Source organism: Mytilus californianus, unplaced genomic scaffold (genome assembly GCF_021869535.1).
Source record: "Mytilus californianus isolate M0D057914Y unplaced genomic scaffold, xbMytCali1.0.p SCAF_12, whole genome shotgun sequence".
In the NCBI taxonomy this organism is placed as follows: Eukaryota; Metazoa; Mollusca; class Bivalvia; order Mytilida; family Mytilidae; genus Mytilus; species Mytilus californianus.
The window spans coordinates 19,883,806-19,905,052 of NW_026262604.1; the positions used below are offsets into that span (position 1 = coordinate 19,883,806).

General features: G+C 34.2%; 2 protein-coding genes across 3 annotated transcripts; both read left to right on the forward strand.

Annotated features, from left to right (window-relative positions):
* The first annotated feature begins 368 nt into the window (after positions 1 to 368).
* On the forward strand, positions 369 to 4,752 carry LOC127721499 (multiple epidermal growth factor-like domains protein 10). The gene is made up of 3 exons (XM_052228261.1): positions 369 to 1,669; positions 2,368 to 2,488; positions 4,150 to 4,752. The coding sequence occupies exons 1-3, from the start codon at positions 412 to 414 to the stop codon at positions 4,226 to 4,228; spliced, it is 1,458 nt and encodes a 485-aa protein (XP_052084221.1). The 5' UTR covers positions 369 to 411; the 3' UTR covers positions 4,229 to 4,752.
* Positions 4,753 to 7,606: 2,854 nt separating this feature from the next.
* Positions 7,607 to 18,249, forward strand: LOC127721488 (scavenger receptor class F member 1-like). Of its 2 annotated transcripts, none has more exons than XM_052228245.1 (4): positions 7,607 to 7,686; positions 11,383 to 13,119; positions 16,938 to 17,061; positions 17,918 to 18,249. In XM_052228245.1, the coding sequence occupies exons 1-4, from the start codon at positions 7,614 to 7,616 to the stop codon at positions 18,030 to 18,032; spliced, it is 2,049 nt and encodes a 682-aa protein (XP_052084205.1). In that variant the 5' UTR covers positions 7,607 to 7,613; the 3' UTR covers positions 18,033 to 18,249. The 2 variants fall into 2 exon arrangements, with proteins under 2 accessions (XP_052084205.1, XP_052084204.1); XM_052228244.1 differs by lacking the exon at positions 17,918 to 18,249 and adding an exon at positions 17,613 to 17,880.
* Positions 18,250 to 21,247: the final 2,998 nt, after the last annotated feature.

Here is a 21,247-nt window from a genome sequence, read left to right on the forward strand (position 1 = left end):
AGTTGCATTGAAAATGGTGGTCAATGTGGATGCATGCAAACTAATGGCACTTGCTATGAATGCTCTGCAAACTTTTATGGTGATTCATGTGATATAAAATGCGATGATATTTGTGCCCTAAATGAACAATGTGTACAGGAGGGCTTTGAATTTGCTTGCGGATGTGACAGAATACAAGGTCACTGCAACAGATGTCCAAAATCAATATGGGGTAATTACTGTGAAAATAAGTGTTCCAATAAATGCATCAATTCCGAGTGTAGCGGGATTGATGGGATTTGTACTTTTGGTTGCATAAAAGGATTTTACGGAAGTGACTGTTCTTCGCTATGTTCTTTGTCTTGTCAAAGTGGATGCGATCAGCAGACGGCAGAATGTTTCCCCCCATATTGTGTCAATTGCATTAGCGGAATGTCAGGATGTGATAACGCCACACAGAAATGTAAATCCGGATGTATTACGGGGTTTAATGGAGAAACGTGTGATAAGACATGCGCAGAAGAAACAGGCGTGTCAAAATGTACTAGTTGTAGACATATCAGTACACCTATTGTAACTCTTACTGTATGTGACGAATGTCAGTCAGGATATTTTTACGACACGTTCATCAGTCAGTGTAAGGTTTGCAGCACAGGTTGCAGTGCAAACGTGACGTCATTATCCACGTGCTTTCCCAAAACAGGAATGTGTCGGTATGGATGTTTATCAAATTGGATCGGATTGAAATGCGACTGTAGCGTTGCGAATTGTGACACTTGCGTTTATGATCAATCACAAGTATGTACTCGTTGTCAAAATGGATGGTTTGTTGAATCTGGACAATGCGTCGAATGCAGTACAAACTGCGCAGTTGCAAATGAGTGTGACACAGCTTCCGGAACTTGTACCAATGGATGCAAGAACGGTTGGTATGGTCTAAAATGTTTGCGTGCATGTGCTTCCAACTGTTTGAATGGAAAGTGTGATGTAAATGGCACGTGTACTGAAGGATGCGTTGGAAAACATCATGGAAATAATTGTGACAAAATATGTAACAATTGCAAGATATCATGTGACCAGAAGACTGGTTTTTGTGATTCTGGTTGCATAGACAGCTACCATGGTGACAATTGCCAGCAAGTATGCAATGCTACTTGCTTTGGTAATCAGTGCAATCAAAGTGATGGACAATGTTTATCCGGATGTGAACTTGGGTATCATGGGAAATTCTGTCATCTTGTCTGTGGATCAAATTGCAGCGAAAATAAATGTGATGTAGAGACAGGATCGTGCAAAGGGAACTGTTCATCTGGAAATTACGGCGAACATTGCAATTTAGATTGTCCGTCTCATTGTTTAGAGCCCCTATGTGTGAAAGAAAATGGCGCATGCTTTTCAGTATGCGAAGACGGATTTTTTGGAAGTCATTGTAATATTTCGTGTCCTGATTCATGTCCAAATAAGCAGTGCCGAATGGATAACGGAGGTTGCACTGCTGATTGTTTCGAAGGCAAATACGGCGAAAGATGTGATAAATCTTGTAGTAATAACTGTAAAAGCATATTATGCCATCACAACACTGGAGCCTGTGCCAATGGATGCAAAATTGGTTACTATGGCAATTCCTGTCAGAACACGTGTACCGGATGTGGTAGTTTAGGATGTAGTCAGAATTCCGGGAAATGCGAAAGTAAGTAATATGAAAGTCTTGATGGAGTTTACAGAATAGAGAATAATGGTCCAATACTACAGAGAAATGGGACAAAAAAATAATAGAGAAAAATTAGGTCAAATATTTAAGAATAGAGAATAAATCTGTGCTTACCTATAAAGAATACAGAATAATGAGCAAGAATTGAAGATGTGTACAGAATAGAGAATTATGGCCACAAAAAATAAAAGAATACATAAATGAAGAACCCGCCATCCAGTCCCACTTATACTTCACGACTTTGTACAGCACAGAAGTATCTGACTGCCTCTGTATAATAATTTTTATTCGTTAATTTTGACACTTTAAGCTACATACGGAAAAACGTATTGTCAACATCTATAGGTAAAATTATTCTGCGCTGATTATTGATTTTAGTCTTTTTTGTACTGATATCAGATTTAACTGCACTTTTGTTGTAAATCAATAAAACCTAATGTAGCAGAATTTTAAGGAAAGCTTTTTGGAACCCGAAAACAATTATCCAACATCAATACCTGGAGACTAAAAAGACTATTACACTTTGTAACAATCTCACTTTACATGCATGTATCTATTTTAAGTTCTCTGGACACGACAGAAGCTGTTTTGGAACTTTTGATGGATGTTGGGAATGATATAGAACGTCTTGTAAAATGTATATGGATTTTATATTAAATGATATATTACATTTGCAGGTACATCTATAAATGAAAGCAAAGATAACAACACCATCCTGATTGCCGGAATTAGCGCTGGGTGTATCATGGTCATAATATTTCTTGTTGTAGTAATATATTGGTGTTTAAGAAGGAAAAAGTAAGGATGTCATATAGAAAGAGCATTATTTGTGAACAAATATGCAATGTATCTCTAAATCTTTAAATCGGTTCGAAAAAAGTGAAAGCTCGCAAATCTAAAAACGCTTAAAGTGGAATTTTATATACTTTTGAGGAAACTGACATTGTAACGTACATTTATAGACAAGATCTTTTATTTACAAACATTTCCTTCTTTTATTTTTCGCTTAGCAGACTTACCAAACCCGTAGTTCCAAATATAGTGGTTAACTTTGAAGCATCGCGGTTGTCTTTATTCAAGATATATTATCGAATAAGTCTTTTGTTAAGCTGCAACTGTATGTCCTTTTTGGAATACACGAGTTTATCTCATTTGATAATTAAGTTCGTTTTTCTCAATAAAGTCAGATACTCAAAACCAACAGTTAAGTGATACACTGTTTGCTTAAGGATGTACACTTCTGAGGAGCCAAAAAATTCTAGAATTAAACTTTTTTTCTTAACCTGATTTTTGGGTTTATATGACTGTAAAAAAATAATTGGTGAAGAAAAAATCATATGGTGGTGCACTTCTTTTTTTGCTACGGCCATTTGAAAGTACCCAAATCTGATGATTTTCCCATTTTTCATCAATTTTTACTCATTTTTAGGCTATTATCATGAAAAAAAAATATAGATTCACATAAAACTTTTTTTCATACTTTCAATAAAGATGAAGTGGACCAATCTGAATAAATTTAACTTAAAAAACTATAGGTAGGTGTTAATATAAGAAAGTTTTATAACATTTTGTTGCTTTTTTGTGTCAAATTTATCATGCTGTCAATTTTGTAAATTTGGGATTTTTCCTTTTTTAGAACAAAAAGCATATTATTTCAACTTCTTTGTTATCAAATGGTTATAAATGATTGAAAATATACATAAATTAGAAATTTGAAAAGAAAAAATTAATATGGGATGCACATGTTTCTGGTTAAATCATTTCTTGTACCCTTCACCCATTTTCTCAACATTTTGTCTAATGGGACTGACTTGATTGGTAATACAAATTTTTATTACTCAAAAACTACTTATTGTTAATACACAATTTTTTCAACGAGTTAAGTTTGATTATAATATTTTTTAAATTCATTAATATTTTCCACTTGTATCACATGTTTGGGAAATAATTCCAGCACGAGATTTCAACGAGACTGAAACGTCAGAAGAATAAATCCTTAACGTTCAGTGACAAATATTTCATGCATTTTCAGGGACGACATACCGGAGTCGGTTTCACAAAAAAAAAATACGAATAAAATTGATGGTAGGTCATGAACAATTCAGTATACTTACGATCAATCTTAGTCGTAGTTTTTTTTTGTGAAACCGACTCCTAGGGGGAGGTGTTATTGAAAGAATAACAGACTATATTTAGTGTGGAAGCATCCGCCTTAAAAAAATATGAACTGATTTTGATTTTTTGTTAATATAGCTCTAATCTAAACGGTTTTAAAGTCTAACACGTATAAATCAATTATCGATTGTTTTATAATGAGCAGAAGTGTCAACAGGGTGGGGGAGGGAGGACATCAATGTGATGATAAATAAGTACGCTCTTCAGGTAGAGGAAACGACTTACTTATATGTAGCTAAGTTTATTTATTCTTGCTAATACAACAATGTTTTTATTTTTAACAGATCGGAAGAAAACAGTAACAATTCAAAAGACACAGGAACAAAAAGATACTCAGAGCTACCTGAAACAAGCCAACTTTGAACACATATGCTATTTTGATTTGTTCTTATTGATATTTTAAGGTGGTACCAGACTAAAATTAATTTGGCTTGTTTAATGCTCATAAAATTTTGATAAAATATTTACTTTGACCCTTTGACAAAAATATAAAAATTTCAAAAAACCACACACTTTATCGGAAAAATTTCATTGGATATATAGCAGTTTGATGAACACCAATTTTGATCATTGAGAAGCTTAAATTCTACTTAACAATAGAAAGTGATTAAAACTTTCAGATGTTGTTTTTAGAGTTATCTCCATGTAGTGTTATGCACCACCTTAATCATAAGTCTTTTGATATTTTGACTACTATAAATTCGTGTTTTACCGGTAACAGATAGAATAAGAGAAACATAATTGAAAAATGAAATACATTCATGTTCTATAACTTTGTTTCTTTACTGCTACACATCTTTGATTTAGTTGAATTTCTATCTATACATTTTTGTTTTTATTTGTTTGCAAATGGTAAGGTATTTAGAAGTATTCATCTTCTTTTTCCAATTCGCTGTGTGCGGTATGAGAGCCTGGATTGAAAATCCCCATCCTCATCCTCGGTATGCGCCACCATTCATTTGTATACGATTGATTCCAATACTCTATTTATTATCTATAGTAAGAAAATAAAAAGTTCTCTCTTACAAGACACTATGGTAAATTCTTAAGCATTTGTAAAAAAAAAAGAATGCAATAGAACTATTTTTCGGCTTTACAAACATGTATAAAAGGAGATGTTTTTATATGTCAATGCAACTGCAACAAAACAAAACAACACAACACTAGTCAAATATAGGTCAATTAAGGTCTTCAACAATAGACATGTGTCTTTCCAATATACACTATAGAGGACGAAGTCCTTACAACAGTAAGAAAATCAATATAAACATGTACTAGCGATACCAAAACTGTTAACCTATTTTTTGTACAACAGTTTCACTTGCATATTCATTTGCGCGTTGACTGAGGCTGCAATGTTATTAAAATCATCCGATTTTTCGCAAATTTGTTTATATCGCATTATAAAGAAGTATCACGAAAATCGAACGAATTTCGTGCTCTTTTATCTGCCTTGTATCATATCTTGCTCTTAACCCCCCATCCCTGAATCTAATAAAGTTGTTTATCGTACGTCCCTGTGTCTGCACCTCTGCAAAACTGGTATCACGGCGTTGAGACGAGGAGAAGTTATCAGCGACGTCAAAATATGAATGTGACCTGTAGTTGTTTTAAACTTCTATCTTATTTGATCTTTGTTGGAGAGTTTTCTCATTGGCAATCGTATCGCATCTTCTTATTTTTATATAGAACTAAAAATAAAATTCTTTTTAAACCTTTGTCACATACCCATGTGGAATCTTCGGAGGTAATGTCGATGGATAATAAGGAGCCAATTTCCAAAAAAAAAAAACTTGCAATTTTGATACTTCAGAACGATTTCATGCATTATGTATCCTATCCTTTTGTATACCATTGTGGATTATTATTTTTTTATCTTAACTTTGGTTAATATGACATTTTTTCTTAAAGTATGAACAACTACACAAGATCCATGGTTTGCGTGTTTTCACTCTAATAAAAAAGCACAATCTTTGTGGATCTATTTAACTTATTACAATTTTCTCAAATATAAACAGCTAAATTAAATGCTTATCTGAAGGAAAAATTGATTGATTAAATTTTGGTTGCTTAACGTCCAGTGGCAAATATTTCATGCATGTTTATGACAACTGAAAGTAAGACTACTCACTAAACATGTCATTGACATTGTTTTCTTTGTTGTACGCAACCGTTAATATTAGCCTCAATGTGTATTAATTGGTAAAGTTTCTGTGGTCATTCGCTGTTGGAAAATATTCATGACTAAAGATAAAATTTATTAAGAGGTAGAATAAACACAAAGTTGGACAATCGGAAAGGATAATAAGACAAATGTACACAAAGGTTTATGAAAGATGAGTTGGCTGGAGCAAACTGCAAAAGGTGGAAATGACAAAATAAGCAACATGAATTATATAATATGGGGTCTGCATTTGGGTCTTTCATTTCTATATTCTTTAATTTGAGGCCATTTTTCCCATTCTTTACTTGTTTGTCCATTATTCTCCATTACTTATATCTCAGCAAACAAATTATTTTCTTCTTAACTTTTTTGCCTATTTTTCTCTATACTTTATTTGTTTGCCCTTTATTCTGCCCTTTTTACTCATTATTCCCAATTCTGTAAACCCACCAAGACCCTCATACTTGCAATCCATGTCATTTGGACTTTGGTTAATAGTGTTTATTGGCAATACTACATGTAACATATCGCCTTAGTTCATGTAATAGTTATACACCGAGGGATAGGTGTGTCTGGATAAGAAACCCCGTCGGCCGGAGGCCGGAGGGGTTTCTTATCCAGACACACCGTATCCCGAGGTGTATAACTAACTTAAACCCCATTCTAAACCCTATATTTGTTAACATTGATTATTAAATGAATAAAAAAAAAACGATAGCCTATTTATTGACAATACCAAACCATGATTTACATGAATTTTTTTTTATTACATGAAACCCCACTAGTAACCTTTCTTTGGTTACCTTCGTTCAAACTTTGACCAGTGAGTATATTCCCGGGAGTTAGAATCCTCATTTTTTTAAAGACCAATGCTTTAGAATAGAGACATATGACTGGGATAAAAAAAAAATACTTCAAGCAAAGGAGTATTTAAAGGATAATTTTTGTATTCAAAATAGATGCTTAATTCTTTTTTTCGCTATTGGAATTTCCTGAAATGTGTTTTTTAATATCTTGAAACAATTTGTAGTGAACACTATTAGTAATTTCTTATGTTCATGCTATTTGAAAAATAATCAATTTCTATTGTTACGAATAACAATGGGCTTTGTTTGCGGGATGTAGAAGCAGGGGTTTCCAGAAACCCCGCTCGTCACACCCTGTGGTCAAAATCCTTTGTTTTTCGTAACAATAGATCTATTCAATTTACACTTGTTTCAGAAATAGAAACTATGAAGTATAACAATAGAACTGGGGTGTAAGTGCATTGATAGAAGAGACACAACTCTTGTTTATTTCCGGTTTTAGAAGGAAAGTTTTATACAAATCCTAAAATCATAATCAAGGACGACATGGACAATGCTATATAAAAACAATTTAAATTCAAGAAAAAAAATAAGATTTCACATCAATTAACCCCTTCTGTATAGCTTTCACGAGAAATTAAATTAAACCAAACAAAATGTGGACCGAATTATTGCATAACATTACATGACACATACATAACAACATCAAACATTGAAATGTATTTTTACACTTAAATTTACGAAGTTACGTCCCTTTAAATAGTACTTCCTCAAAACAATGAATGGTTCGTTGATAAAAAGAATCTTAATCGTCGTTTTAAACATTACACTGTTTGAAATAGGGACAAATGGTATGTTTTTTTTTTATAAGTTATAGGTTAGATGTGATATACCATTTTGATAAGATGATTATGTTATTTAAAGGTACAAAGTATACTTTTCTTTTTATAGTGGGGGAACTCTCCGGCTTGGTCTGCCAATAAATACTTGCTGTCATGATATAGCCAAGTGTGTTAAAAGTGGCATTAAACACCAACAATCAATCTATCAATCATCCCTTTTTAAGTGAGATGGAAGCGTCAAATGAAGCGTTCAATCAAAGATTGATTGATTGATTGTTGGTTGCTTAACGTCCAGTGGCAATTCAATCAAAGAAGATGGCTGTTGGTCCTAATTAGTGATAAGGGTATAATTGAAAAAGAGTTCGTTAATCCAAGTAGTATTAATACGTAAATGTGCAATCTTATTTACTTTAGCGTGTTAATAATTTATTCCCTCATTGAACCTATTTAGAATTTGGTTTGTGACATCAGAAACATATGCATGCACACACACATATATATATATATATATACAAAGAAGTCTATGAAACGGACCAACAGGCAAATTTAATATGTACACAATGTACCTGATAGACGATATTGCGCAGATACAAAAAAATTATAAAAGTTTAAGATTTGCGCAACGGTACTAATATAAGATGGTAATATACAAAGATGATGTTATGTATAATATATATGATATCTGATGACATTTATCACCAGCCACTCTACCAACGGAGTATTATAAAATTCTGAAATAAAAGAGAAATTAAATCTTGTGTTACTCAGCTGTGATTTCTATAAGACATGAAAGCAAACAATTCACCCTTTCATTCGTATTACTATATAATACTATATACTGTATGTGAAAGTATTTATTTCAATAAGTATGAATAAAAGAGGATCTGGATGGGTTGTTTTTAATTTCTTTATTTTCTAATTATTTAGACCATTTTTCTCTATTCTTCATTTCTTATTTTTTTCCATTATTGGGAATACTTTGTAATTTAGAACCTAATTATTCTCTACATTGTTTTCCTTATTTTTCTCTGTTCTGTATTTTTTAGCCCTTTATTCTGCACGTTTTTACCATTGTTGTCTATTATGTTAACCTCTTCCTCCAGACCTTCATAAAACAATAAGCGGGGAATACGATAATGAGATAACAATCCAACGATAGTTACAAACGAACGACATCTACAGGTTAACATACCGTCGTAAACAATAGACAATACTGGTGTTTATACAATATGTAAAATTCATCTTGTGTCGAGTTGAAAAAAAAAATAAAAAAAAAAATATCAAAGATCTGTCATCAACACCATACATGTATCTCCAAATAAAAAAACTCAAAGAAATCATATAAAAACTGACGGGGTTCCTGGCTTGTAAAAGAAAGGCGAAATATACCAGAGGGCACTCAAACTCATAACTAAAAAAGAAAAGACCTACAGACAAACAATGGTACACAAAACACAACATAGAAAACTAAAGACGGAGCAACACGAACCCCACCAAAACTGGGGGTGATCTCAGGTGCTCCGGAAGGGTATGCAGATCTTGCTCCACATGTGGCACCCGTCGTGTTGCTCATGTTAGTACACACCGGTTAATAAGTCTAATTTGGTAGATCGCATTCGGGAAAAGGGGGGACGGGATTGTAGTTACGACATCAGAAACATATCCGCTATCATCTGTGGAACGGATATTCCATAACGGTCAACCAACTTGTGATGGCATTGTAACATGTAATAAATATTTAGCGAGGTTAAACATTCTAAACTAGTTTCTAATATCTGAACCTCTTCCCCTTATATTGGTAAATTGGTTTACAAAGTAAACTAGATTCTAAGATTAAAGGAAAAAAATATATTCTAAACAGTTACTGGATCGAAGCTGAATGAACATAGCCTACTAATATGAAATCATCCAATAAAGAATAAAAATGAGACGGATTAATGTAAAAACAATCCCGATCGGTCTGGATTATCATGTGGATGTGAGAGACAGCTAGGCTATTGTAATAGTTGCCCTAAAACGCTATGGGGCCAGTATTGTGACAGGTCCTGTTCGATAAGATGCATTAACTTGGAATGTGGCAGAACTTCTGGTCAATGCACAACTGGTTGTAAAAAGGGTTATTACGGAAGTGATTGTAGTTCAACATGTCCAATTTCTTGCCAATATGGATGTGATCAGCAGACAGCTGTGTGTTTCCCATCTTATTGTGTGAACTGTAATGATGGACTACGAAAATTGAGAATGGAAATGGGGAGTGTGTCAAAGAGACAACAACCCGACCAAAGAACAGAAAACATTTATCTTCCTTTTTTAAAAAGGCAACATCGCCAAGTTAACTACTATGACGAGTCTATAAGTTTACTTGTGCCACAACGTCAAAGTGTAAATGCTCTTTTGTTCCGACGTTGGAAAGTTCAGGGCGGAAAGAACTAACTAGCCGAAAAGTTCCGGAGGAACTTATTAACTAGTTACTTTGTTCTCTCTCTGGTTTAAAAGTTCCACCGGAACAAAGTGACTAGTTGAAAAGTTCCAACGGAACATATCAACTAGTTAGAAAGTTCCTTTTTGCCGAATTAGTCAAAACCGGAACTAACAAACTAGCCCAAAAGTTCCAACGGAACTTATCAACCAGGCAGAAAGTTCCATTTGGAGAATTGATGCAAAGATAAAGCGCAACATATTATATTTGAACCTTTTAAAGGGAAACCAAGATACTGATTATAAAAGTCAAAAGGAACTTATCAACTAGCCACAAAGTTCCTCTTTGGCAAATAAGTCAAAACCGGAACTAACAAACTAGCCCAAAAGTTCCAACGGAACTTATCAACCAGTCACAAAGTTCTATTTGGAGAATTGATGCAAAGAACCACATGAGGAGGGGGGTATTCTTCCCTCTCTCGAGGGTACTATGAATATTAAATTTGCATAATAATGCAACTTATTCCGTTTTATGTGAGCTATGAAATACAACTTAAATTTTGCATATTTGTCCCCAAAGAAACCCCTTTCAGTGCGTTGGATATTCTTGTAAATTAATGATTTGCTCTTATATATACTGATACTCATTCTTCCCCCTCTTTCTACAAAAAGGACGAAATATGGTGTATTCGGAACTATGTAACTAGTTGTTCTGTTCCGCCAGAACTATTCAACTAGCTACATTGTTCCGGGACTTTTCAACTAGCTACTTTTTTCAGGAACTTTTCGACTGCACTCGGAATAAAACAACTAGTTGGAAAGTTCCATCGGAACGAAATAACTAGTTGAAAAGTTCCGCCGGAACAAAGTAATTGACGGAACATAGTGGCTGTTACAAAAGCACTATTCAAATGTCTACTCCAAAATATTGTATTGCTAAATTATGATTGCTTTCAACCCGACGACATAAAATAATGAAAACATCTAGAGGTTAATACGAATTCATTTACATTAAGCAAGTATCCGACACATGTCAAGAAATAAATGGCTTTTAGAAGTGTTATGAATACGTCTACAAAATTAAGAGATAATTAAAGATTATCATTGTTTTTATTTTAGCAACTTGTGATCTTGGTAATGGGGAGTAAGCTGTTTATACAATTGTCTTCTATGTGACATTATGGTAATTCATCTTTTACCCATGAAAAGCTTTTCCTATGTTCTTTATAACTTTTTGTAAGGTCTGAAGGTATATTAGCTACTCAACTCATTTCTGTGTATTTGTAGCTACCTGTGATTTTGGTGAATGGGGTGGAAGTTGTCAGTACAACTGTTCTACCACATGTTATTATGGAACTGAATGCTCCAGTAATGGCGGCAAATGTGGATGTGAACAATTACATGGAAACTGTTACGGATGCGCAAAGAATTATTTTGGTGACGTCTGTAATAAGGCATGTAACCAGAACTGTTCACTCAGTGACCAATGTATTCGGTCTGGATTATCATGTGGATGTGAGAGACAGCTAGGCTATTGTAATAGTTGCCCTAAAACGCTATGGGGCCAGTATTGTGACAGGTCCTGTTCGATAAGATGCATTAACTTGGAATGTGACAGAACTTCTGGTCAATGCACAACTGGTTGTAAAAAGGGTTATTACGGAAGTGATTGTAGTTCAACATGTCCAATTTCTTGCCAATATGGATGTGATCAGCAGACAGCTGTGTGTTTCCCATCTTATTGTGTGAACTGTAATGATGGACTACGAAAATGCGATCAAAGCAATCGGAAATGTTTAAATGGGTGTATAGATGGATTTTATGGTCCCAATTGTGACAAAACTTGTTCGGAAGTGACAAATAATTCTTTATGTACGAAATGTCAAGCATTGATATCTGTTGGTATTACAGTCTGTACCGAATGTCAACTGGAATATTATAATGATGGAGTAAGTGGTGAATGCAAAACCTGTAGTACAGGTTGTCAGGCAACTAACATTATTGTAGCGAAGTGCTTTCCTGACACTGGAAACTGTCGGTTTGGCTGTACAGCTGGATGGTATGGACTGCGCTGCGATACGTTTACCTGTTCATTGTCAAACTGCGAATCTTGTGTTGCGAATCAACCGACCGTTTGTGAGCGCTGTCAAACTGGTTGGTATCTGGATTCCGGTCAATGTATTAGATGTAGCGATAATTGTGCCACTGTAAATTCTTGCGATAAAACCTCAGGAACATGCACGGGTGGATGTAAAACGGGTTGGTATGGTAACAAATGTAAAGATAATTGTACCACAAACTGTTTCCAAGGTAAGTGTGATACAAATGGGATATGTACTGTAAGCTGTAATGGCAAACATTACGGTCAGAAATGTGACTTGCAATGTCTTAATTGCTTAACTACATGTAATCGTAATACTGGCTTGTGTGACGCCGGTTGTGTAGACGGATACCATGGTAACGATTGCTTACAATCCTGCAACTCCAATTGCTTTAATAATAAATGTAGTCAAGTAGATATCAAATGTTCCTCCGGGTGCAAACAGGGGTTCTATGGGGAATTTTGTCAACTTCCTTGTGGTTCAAATTGTGACAGTAATAGTTGTAACCCAACAACTGGCGCATGCTCGGGAAATTGCCTTCCTGGGAAATATGGCGATTACTGTGATTTAGATTGTTCAGCAAACTGTTCACCCAGAACATGCCTAAAAGTTGGCGGGGCATGCACGTCAGAATGTGTTGCTGGATATCATGGTAGCCATTGCAGTAGGTTATGTCCGTCCGCATGTTCAACAATTCTATGTAATAAAGATGACGGCACGTGCAGTGGAAATTGTTCAAACATGAAATTCGGTACCAGATGTGAGCTATCATGCAGTATTAACTGTAATAACTCAACATGTGATAGATCATCCCGTAGGTGTGTGGGTGGATGCCAAGCTGGATACCATGGTGATTCTTGTGAGAATATTTGTACCGGATGTGATACTTTAGGATGCGATCAAACGACTTCTGTTTGTATAGGTAAGTGTATTGAAGGAAATATGTGTAATAAAACTTGTAGCACGGGTTGCTTAAATAGTTCTTGCAAAAAATTTGTTGGTAAATGCAGCGTTAATTTTTCAAGAGGGTAATTATGGGGATACTTGTTCCAACACTTGCAGTAATTTATTTATTTTTATTCATGAACTAGGGGAATACAAAAGAAACACAAATTCTATGATACCAAGTCTTAAGTATGAAGATCATGGTTTGCTGCAACACTATATACACTTCGACATATTTTAGCACCACCACATTTTGATTAACAACGTTTTTGATAATAAAAAAAAAAGAATTAGAGTATATGATCTTTGATGAAATGACGGGAACTGTTGCAATTTTATTTCTTTTTTAATTTATACACAAACAAAAAATTCCCGCAAAAAACTGCTTTTCATGTAGCTATCTGTTTTAACAGTTGTCCTAACTCCATGACAAATATGTTGTTGTCTCGGCAAAGAAAACCCCACAAAACATCGTTTTGTGGGGTTTTCTCATTACATGAACTGCTTCATACATGAATTAGGGATTGACAATTCACTTGGAAACTCAACATATATCCCCACGACACTTACCAAAGAGGAAATCCTTGATAATCATAGGTCTGTTCTATATTCCTTTGGAATTTCAACCAAAGATGAAGATCTGGATGTTCCATCACTGTATTGAATACATGTACCTAAACTACCTTGCAAAAAACGGTATATTGCTGGGTCTTCTACGTGCTCCACGAAACCTCTTTCTAAATCATTAACATCCATTTTATCAGCAATCACAGCCGGGCTTCAAAGTTATTGTGGAACTGCCTATTTTAGAGGTGGCATGCAGCTGATGTGGATACTAAAAAATTCCAAAGATCAAACTAAGACTCTTTCATCTTGCATTAGTATTAAAACATTTGACTTTTCTATACTTTACAATAGTTATCAAAGGTACCAGGATTATAATTTAATACGCCAGACGCGCGTTTCGCCTTCATAAGACTCATCAGTGACGCTCAGATCTAAATAGTTATAAAGCCAAGCAAATAAAAAGTTGAAGAGCATTGAGGACCCAAAATTCCAAAAAGTTGTGCCAAATACGGCTAAGGTAATCTATTCCTGGGATAAGAAAATCCTTAGTTTTACGAAAAATTTAAAGTTTTGTCAACATAAAATTTACTAAAATGACCATATAATTGATATTCATGTTAACACCGAAGTGTTGACTACTGGGCTGGTGATACCCTCGTGGACGAAACGTCCACCAGCAGTGGCATCGACCCAGTGGTGTAAATAGTTATCAAAGGTACCAGGATTATAATTTAATACGCCAGACGCGCGTTTCGTCTTCATAAGACTCATCAGTGACGCTCAGATCTAAATAGTTATAAAGCCAAACAAGTACAGAGTTGAAGAGCATTGGGGACCCAAAATTCCAAAAAGTTGTGCCTAATACGGCTAAGGTAATCTATTCCTGGGATAAGAAAATCCTTAGTTTTACGAAAAATTTAAAGTTTTGTCAACAGGAAATTTACTAAAATGTCCATATAATTGATATTCATGTCAACACCGAAGTGCTGACTACTGGGCTGGTGATACCCTCGGGGACGAAACGTCCACCAGCAGTGGCATCGATAAAAGTTTTTCCCATTCCAGACTGAACGACGAATTAAAAGAGTCGGTATTGCTTTGTTTCATAAAAAGAATGGTCAACGTAGATACTAGTATCTTGTTTTAGAGGTTGCACTTTGTAAATACTGTTTTTCAAACCACACCTCTTTTGGGGAGATATATCATATTCATGGATAATTTGATTTGTTGACAAACTGGTTCCCAGATATGATTTCTAAGTGTCATCTCATAGAGACATAGCTTGGGACTGTTACCAAAATAAAAACATACTATTGCGGTGAAAAATGAATTCTGAAGTAGGCAACAAGTAAAGGTATGGGTAGTACATGATTTTAGTATAAGTTTAAACTCTAACAAGTTCGGGGCATATAAATGTTGAAAATATGCCGCACAGCCCTATGTTTTGACCTTTGAATAAAATAGTAGTGCATATCCATTCTAGGATATAATTTTTCACGAAACTTCATAGTAAAAGTGTCAAAGTGTTAGCCGCAAAGGGAGTTCCTGTGGGAAATTGTATTGTCTATATTTACAGAAATGCAACCTAGAGAGGTATAAATCCTAAGTTGTAAAAAATCACACTGATTCAAACAAAAGACTCTCTGAAACTGACATTATCAAGATGCTTGATTTCTTGATTGACATCATATTTGTTACGTTTGGAGGACGTGTTTTTCAAAAAAACTATCGGAATTCCCATGGAAACCAATTGTGCCCTCTTCTTGCCGACTTGTTCCTTTATTCTTATAAGGCTGACTTGTTACAGTTACTTCTAAGGAAGAAATAAAAGAAGTTAGTAACATCGTTTAACTTGACTTTCCGCTATATAGATGATGTTCTTTCACCTAATTTGGTGACTATGTTGAACGCATCTTTCCCATCGAACTAGAGATAAAGGATACAACAGATACAGTTAATTCTGCTCATACCTTGGCTTACATCTAGATAATGACAATGAGGGTCGATTGAAAACAAAACTTTACAACAAAAGAGATGATTTCAGCTTCCTAAATGTGAACTTTTTATTCCTATGTAGCAACATTCCAGTAGCGTCTGCATACGGAGTATATATCTCCAAATTGATACGATATTCCCGGGCTTGTATTTCCTATCATGATTTTCTTGATAGAGGGTTGCTGCTCACAAGGAAGCTATTCAACCAAGAGTTCCAAATGGTGATGTCGAAATCATCCCTTCGTAAATTTTACGGACGCCATCACGAGTTTGTTGACCGTTATGGAATATCTGTTTCACAGATGATGTCGGATATGTTCCTATGTCGAAACTTTAATCCCGTTCCCTTTTCACGAATGTGGCCTACCGAATAAGACTATTTACCGGGTTTGTAATAACATGAGCAACAGGACGGGTGCTACATGTGGAGCAGGATCTACTGACCCTTCCGCAGCACCTGATATCACCCCCAGATTTTGGTAGGGTCGTGTTGCTTTGTCTTAAGTTTTCTATGTTGTATCTATTGTACTATTATTTGTCTGTTTGTATTTTTCTTTTTTAGTCATGACGTTGTCAGTTTATTTTCGATCTATGAGTTTAAATGTCACTGATGCTTTTCTATGATTTGCCTTTATACAGTGAACTATTTTTATACCCAATCCGATTGAAAAAAAGAATCCTGTTTTTCGCTTCGCTTACACAAATTTGGCAACGCTCAGTTCTTATTTCCGTCTCTGTTATAACACCAACGAATGAAATTCTTGCATTCAAATTTTTTGAGGGGAGTATCATTATGGCAAAACCAGAGTATCCCGAACGTTTTATGAAACAGAAAGTAGAACGGAGCGTCGGTATATCCTTATAAGGGAAGGGTGGAAACATTATATGTCTTTTAATCATTTTGTTAACGTGTCATGTTTTCAAACTTAATACATTAACTGAGATAAAACTGAGAATCGAAACGGGGACAACAACTCGACCAAAGAGTAGATATCAGCCGAAGGCCACCAATGGGTCTTCAATGCAGCGAGAAAATCCCGCACCCGGAGGTGGCACTCAGCTGGCCCCTAAATAAAAAAGTCTACTAGTTCAGTGAAAATGAACGTCATACTAAACTCCAAAAGATATAAATGACCTAAAATAAAAAAAAACCAAAAAAAAAAAAACACAAGACTATCTTTCCTCCCTGTAAAAAATCAATAAAAACGAAGATTTATTTTTTTCTACTTGCAGGTAGCCAGGTTAAAAGTTCAGATGGTGCCGTTACTATTTTAGTTATTGTTTTGAGTAGTGTAGTAGCTGTATTTATTATTATTTGTTTTATATTAATTGTGTATTTTAGACGCAAAATAAAACGGTAAGTTACAATTCACAAACCACTAGATCACATTAATTTCAGTAGTTGCTTATTCTCAAGTTTAACGTTTTGTCTTAAAGTTGCAGTGATATTGAATTATTTTTAGCATATATCGGAAGAACATCGAGAGCATATGTAGAAATTTGTCTCTTGTATTTACACCCTGATATATCCTTCAAAACTTGTTTAATATAAATGTCTATACCAGACAATACCGACAAGATTTTTTGTTTTCAAATTAAATACATATAGGCTAGGACACAAACACAGATCTACATGAGATAAAATGTCAAGAGACGATCTTAGACCAAGCTTTAATTAATTAGTAACTTTAATTATGAAGCAATGCACTGTGTACTGATATACCATCTAAAATTTCGAGGCTTAAAAAACTTTGACTTTGAAAATACATTGACAGTGTACTCAATGTTGTGTTTCAAAAATATACTAGCGAACACAAAAATCAACGATACATCCATTTAATCCAAAACGACGGTTCCAACTATTAAGTGATTGCAATCAACAGCTTTGCCATTTGTCCATTGTTGTAGAATTAAGAATTGTAACGAGGAATGGGTCAAAGAGAAAACAACCCGACAAAAGAGCAATCAAAGGCCACCAATGGGTCTTCAAAGCATCAAGAGAATCCCAAAACCCGAGGCGGTCTAAGGCCTGCCCCTTAACAATAATGCATAGTAAAATGTTACAAGTTTGATATAACTGTCGTTACAGTGTAAGTCCATGTTGTGAAAAACACATGGTAATCATTTTTATCGAATTTTGTACTCGATTTGTGTGTTGTTAATTCTAATAAACGCATTAGATGACAAATGATAGTTTCATTTTTTTTTAACAGACCTGATTACGAAACTCCCACAGCAATGATTGACAGTCATATATACTTCACCACAGATTCCATAGACAGTCACGTATATATGGAGGTGAACGATGTAGCACAAATATCCACATAGCTTATTGCTTAAATGGAAGATTTCCTTACTATTAGAGAAAGCTTCTTAACAAAACTCCAGCTAGCAAATTGGATTGTTATCCTAGAAGACAAACAGATATAATTGGTGCATTTTTACCGAATGTCTGTAGTATTGAAAGTTTCAGCGTGCATATGTAACAGTAAATATCAAAATTTAAAAATTAATTTTGAGTTTGAATAATAAAAACATGCCTGCAGATTGTGTTTGGCTTTGAGCTTTCTCGAAGAAGTAAACACAGAAATGCGTTTTATAAAATTTAGAACGTGTTGTCGTTATTTTTAAGCAACGTCCGACCTTTAAAATAGTGGATAAAGTCCATACTGTATAATCAGCTATACAATTTCATGATTGACAAAATGCCGAACAATTTAAACAAAAATTCAATTGCCTGATTTGTCACAAATCAATAAACGAAAAGTAAATATAACAGACAGCAAACGACGACAATTACTGAATTAGAGGACAAAATATTACTGATCCAGGAGTACTCATAATAACCCAATAATTTTGGGTGTAACACGTCTTCATATTGGCTGAACATGTTTTGTCTATCAGTTCATATTTATAATTTTATCATTTGACCGTGACGTAACCAACGTTTATTTTTCTAAATTTACTCCTTAAAAATGGAATTTAGAATTAAGTTATAAGGAATGACAGTACTATTTTTTTTCTGTCTATTCGAAATGCTTAAAAAAATGTTGTGTACACTTTCAAAGAAAGTCGCTACGCGGGGTTACAATTCACAAACTCACTTTTGACATTACAGCATACAGTAAATGAATAACTCAGACCACTCGACCACCAAGGCATCGAATATCATTTGATGAATTCGAAGTATTATTTAAAAATGTTTCTCGTGATGGTATTTGTTTTATTATTAAAAAATACCAGAAAGTAAAATGTTATATAATAAATCAAGTTTAATTCAGTGTATCAAATAAAACAAATTAAATTATAAACTTTCAAACGGTTAGGAGAGACAAGGGTTGAAGTTGGAAAATTGAAATCAAACAAAGCAACCAGCATCACACAAAAGATAAATGGACAAATAAACAAAAGTTAACAAAACCACACTGTCAACCTTTGTTAGCAAAACAGACACGCATGACAGCTAAATTATTATGACAATTTCGGATAAATATTTATTATTTGTCTATCAACTCACTCTATCTGTCCATCTTTTATTTCATTTTGTTCTTCGTTATGTTTGATTGTGCTTTTAATTAAAAGAATTATATTGATTTAACAACACCGTCAAATGGGATGTTCAAGTTGTGCCAAAAACAAAAAAACAATTTTTTTCTTATATTTGAAATGCACGGTGTTTCATTATCATGAGTTGAACATTATTAGCAATGATACTGATTTAACAAATACATTCGAGCAGCGTCGGATAGAAATCGACCTTATGCAAATGAATATCAACACATCTGTTCACCTATAGCTATTTCGTGCTAAAAAAAATTAAGTAAAATCTGTGAAAACTGAGTTGACATAATAACCCTATAAAACAAACCAAATTCATGTTTTATTTTGATTTTGAATGCAAAATCAATCAAATTCTGATACAAGTTCACGTATGCCGACTCAGCTCGTTTTATTTAATTTGAGTTAATAAATGATGCATAACACATTGTACGTGATTATGATACGTTAGCCTGAAAAGAAATGAAAAAGTTATAAGTGGCTTGTTAACATGGATAAGGATCTTCCAAATTATTAGATCTGTAGAGTTTCAAAGCATTAAACAATTTAGTTTAAATGAAGTTTTTAAAAATTGATCGATTTCAATCAGTGAATTTCTGTGGGTGGTATGTAACAACGTATTGGATATAATGTGTAAAGATCGTTTAGGTACCTTTTATCGGCAATTTGTACATTTTCCCTTTGATCTTAAAGCCAAATAACTTTAAGATCATGGACAGGACTTGAGACTTGAAGATATTAGGCAATGACGTCATGTATCAGTGCAGATATGGCACGTGCTCAATTCCACTTGCGTCAAATTTATCAATGAAAAATGCCAGCGACTTCATTCACACAACCGAAAAACTATTCAAATGATTGTTCGCGTGAAGATTTGATTATTAGTTCATTTTACCTCATACCCCCTCCCCCAAAAAAAAACAACAAAAAAAAAACAACAAAAAAACAACAAAAAAAAAAAACAAAAAAAAAAACAAAAAAAAAAAAAACAAAAAAAACCACACAGTTCGACAATGCAAATTCCCGATAAAAAGAATAATAACATTTTTTTTTAATGACTTCATCAGCTCGAACATCATATTGCCCTTGCGAGCTGGCTTGATATTCTTATAAGTTAAGTCAGTATCAAAATAAAATAATGCCATTATTCTATATTTATCACCCTGCTACAACGTGTAGGTTAGAGATTTCAGAGGAGACGCATGAGCACATCCGTGCACATTCATCAAGCCCTGTAAGTGTCCATAAAACAAACCATTCGGAGTTGCTGCTAGAAAATGTAACACCCGTATCTATAAGCCGTGGTGTTGTTCTTTCAATAACTTTTTCTTTTTCATTCGTAGTGATTGGATATCCACGTCTTTCTATCAAATAAACACCCGATTTAAAGTCCAAATATTCAGACTCAATACGACTTAGATAAGGTTGTTCGGTTTTGATCTCTATTTCATCTTCCTGTATAAGATCAAACACAGAAGAAGCTATAGATTTGGATATTCTGCCTACATTGTGAATTATTACAATAGAGTTGACCTTAACCTCTTTTACTAAATAGTGATAATAAATTTCAAGGGAGGGTTTGTCAACAGCAATATGAGAACAGGGACCAACTCGTTTCTTATACGTCCATAAATCTGGTATTTTTCGTGAATCATTTGGCAAAATCTGAAACGTAAATAATGCAGCTATTTCAGTATTTGATTTGAAAAAAAGCAACGTCAAATTCCAAAATGATGATGGCAACTACTTTTCGAAATATGTGACGGTTTACTAATATTTTTTCTAAAATTCGTATAAATTATGATATTTCTTTTTTTTTTTTATAATAAACCATTCGAAGTACATATAAACTTTTTTTGTGCACTTCTTCGCAATTGATTCTTTAATTCAATTGCCAGATTGACAACAGGAAACCGCATATGGGAAGTTGCATTAGCATTGCCTTTTACTATTAAAGAAAGCAAAGAAAATAGAACATAAAAAAG

Bases quoted from the DNA above. Each gene is read 5' to 3' on its own strand.
- LOC127721488 (XM_052228244.1), top strand. From the start codon at position 7,614: ATGAATGGTTCGTTGATAAAAAGAATCTTAATCGTCGTTTTAAACATT. The intron at 7,687-11,382 runs GTATGTTTTTTT...GTGTATTTGTAG, and splicing joins GTTTGAAATAGGGACAAATG to CTACCTGTGATTTTGGTGAA. The intron at 17,062-17,612 runs GTAAGTTACAAT...CCATTGTTGTAG, and splicing joins TTTAGACGCAAAATAAAACG to AATTAAGAATTGTAACGAGG.
- LOC127721499 (XM_052228261.1), top strand. From the start codon at position 412: ATGTCAGGATGTGATAACGCCACACAGAAATGTAAATCCGGATGTATT. The intron at 1,670-2,367 runs GTAAGTAATATG...TTACATTTGCAG, and splicing joins GAATTCCGGGAAATGCGAAA to GTACATCTATAAATGAAAGC. The intron at 2,489-4,149 runs GTAAGGATGTCA...TATTTTTAACAG, and splicing joins TGGTGTTTAAGAAGGAAAAA to ATCGGAAGAAAACAGTAACA.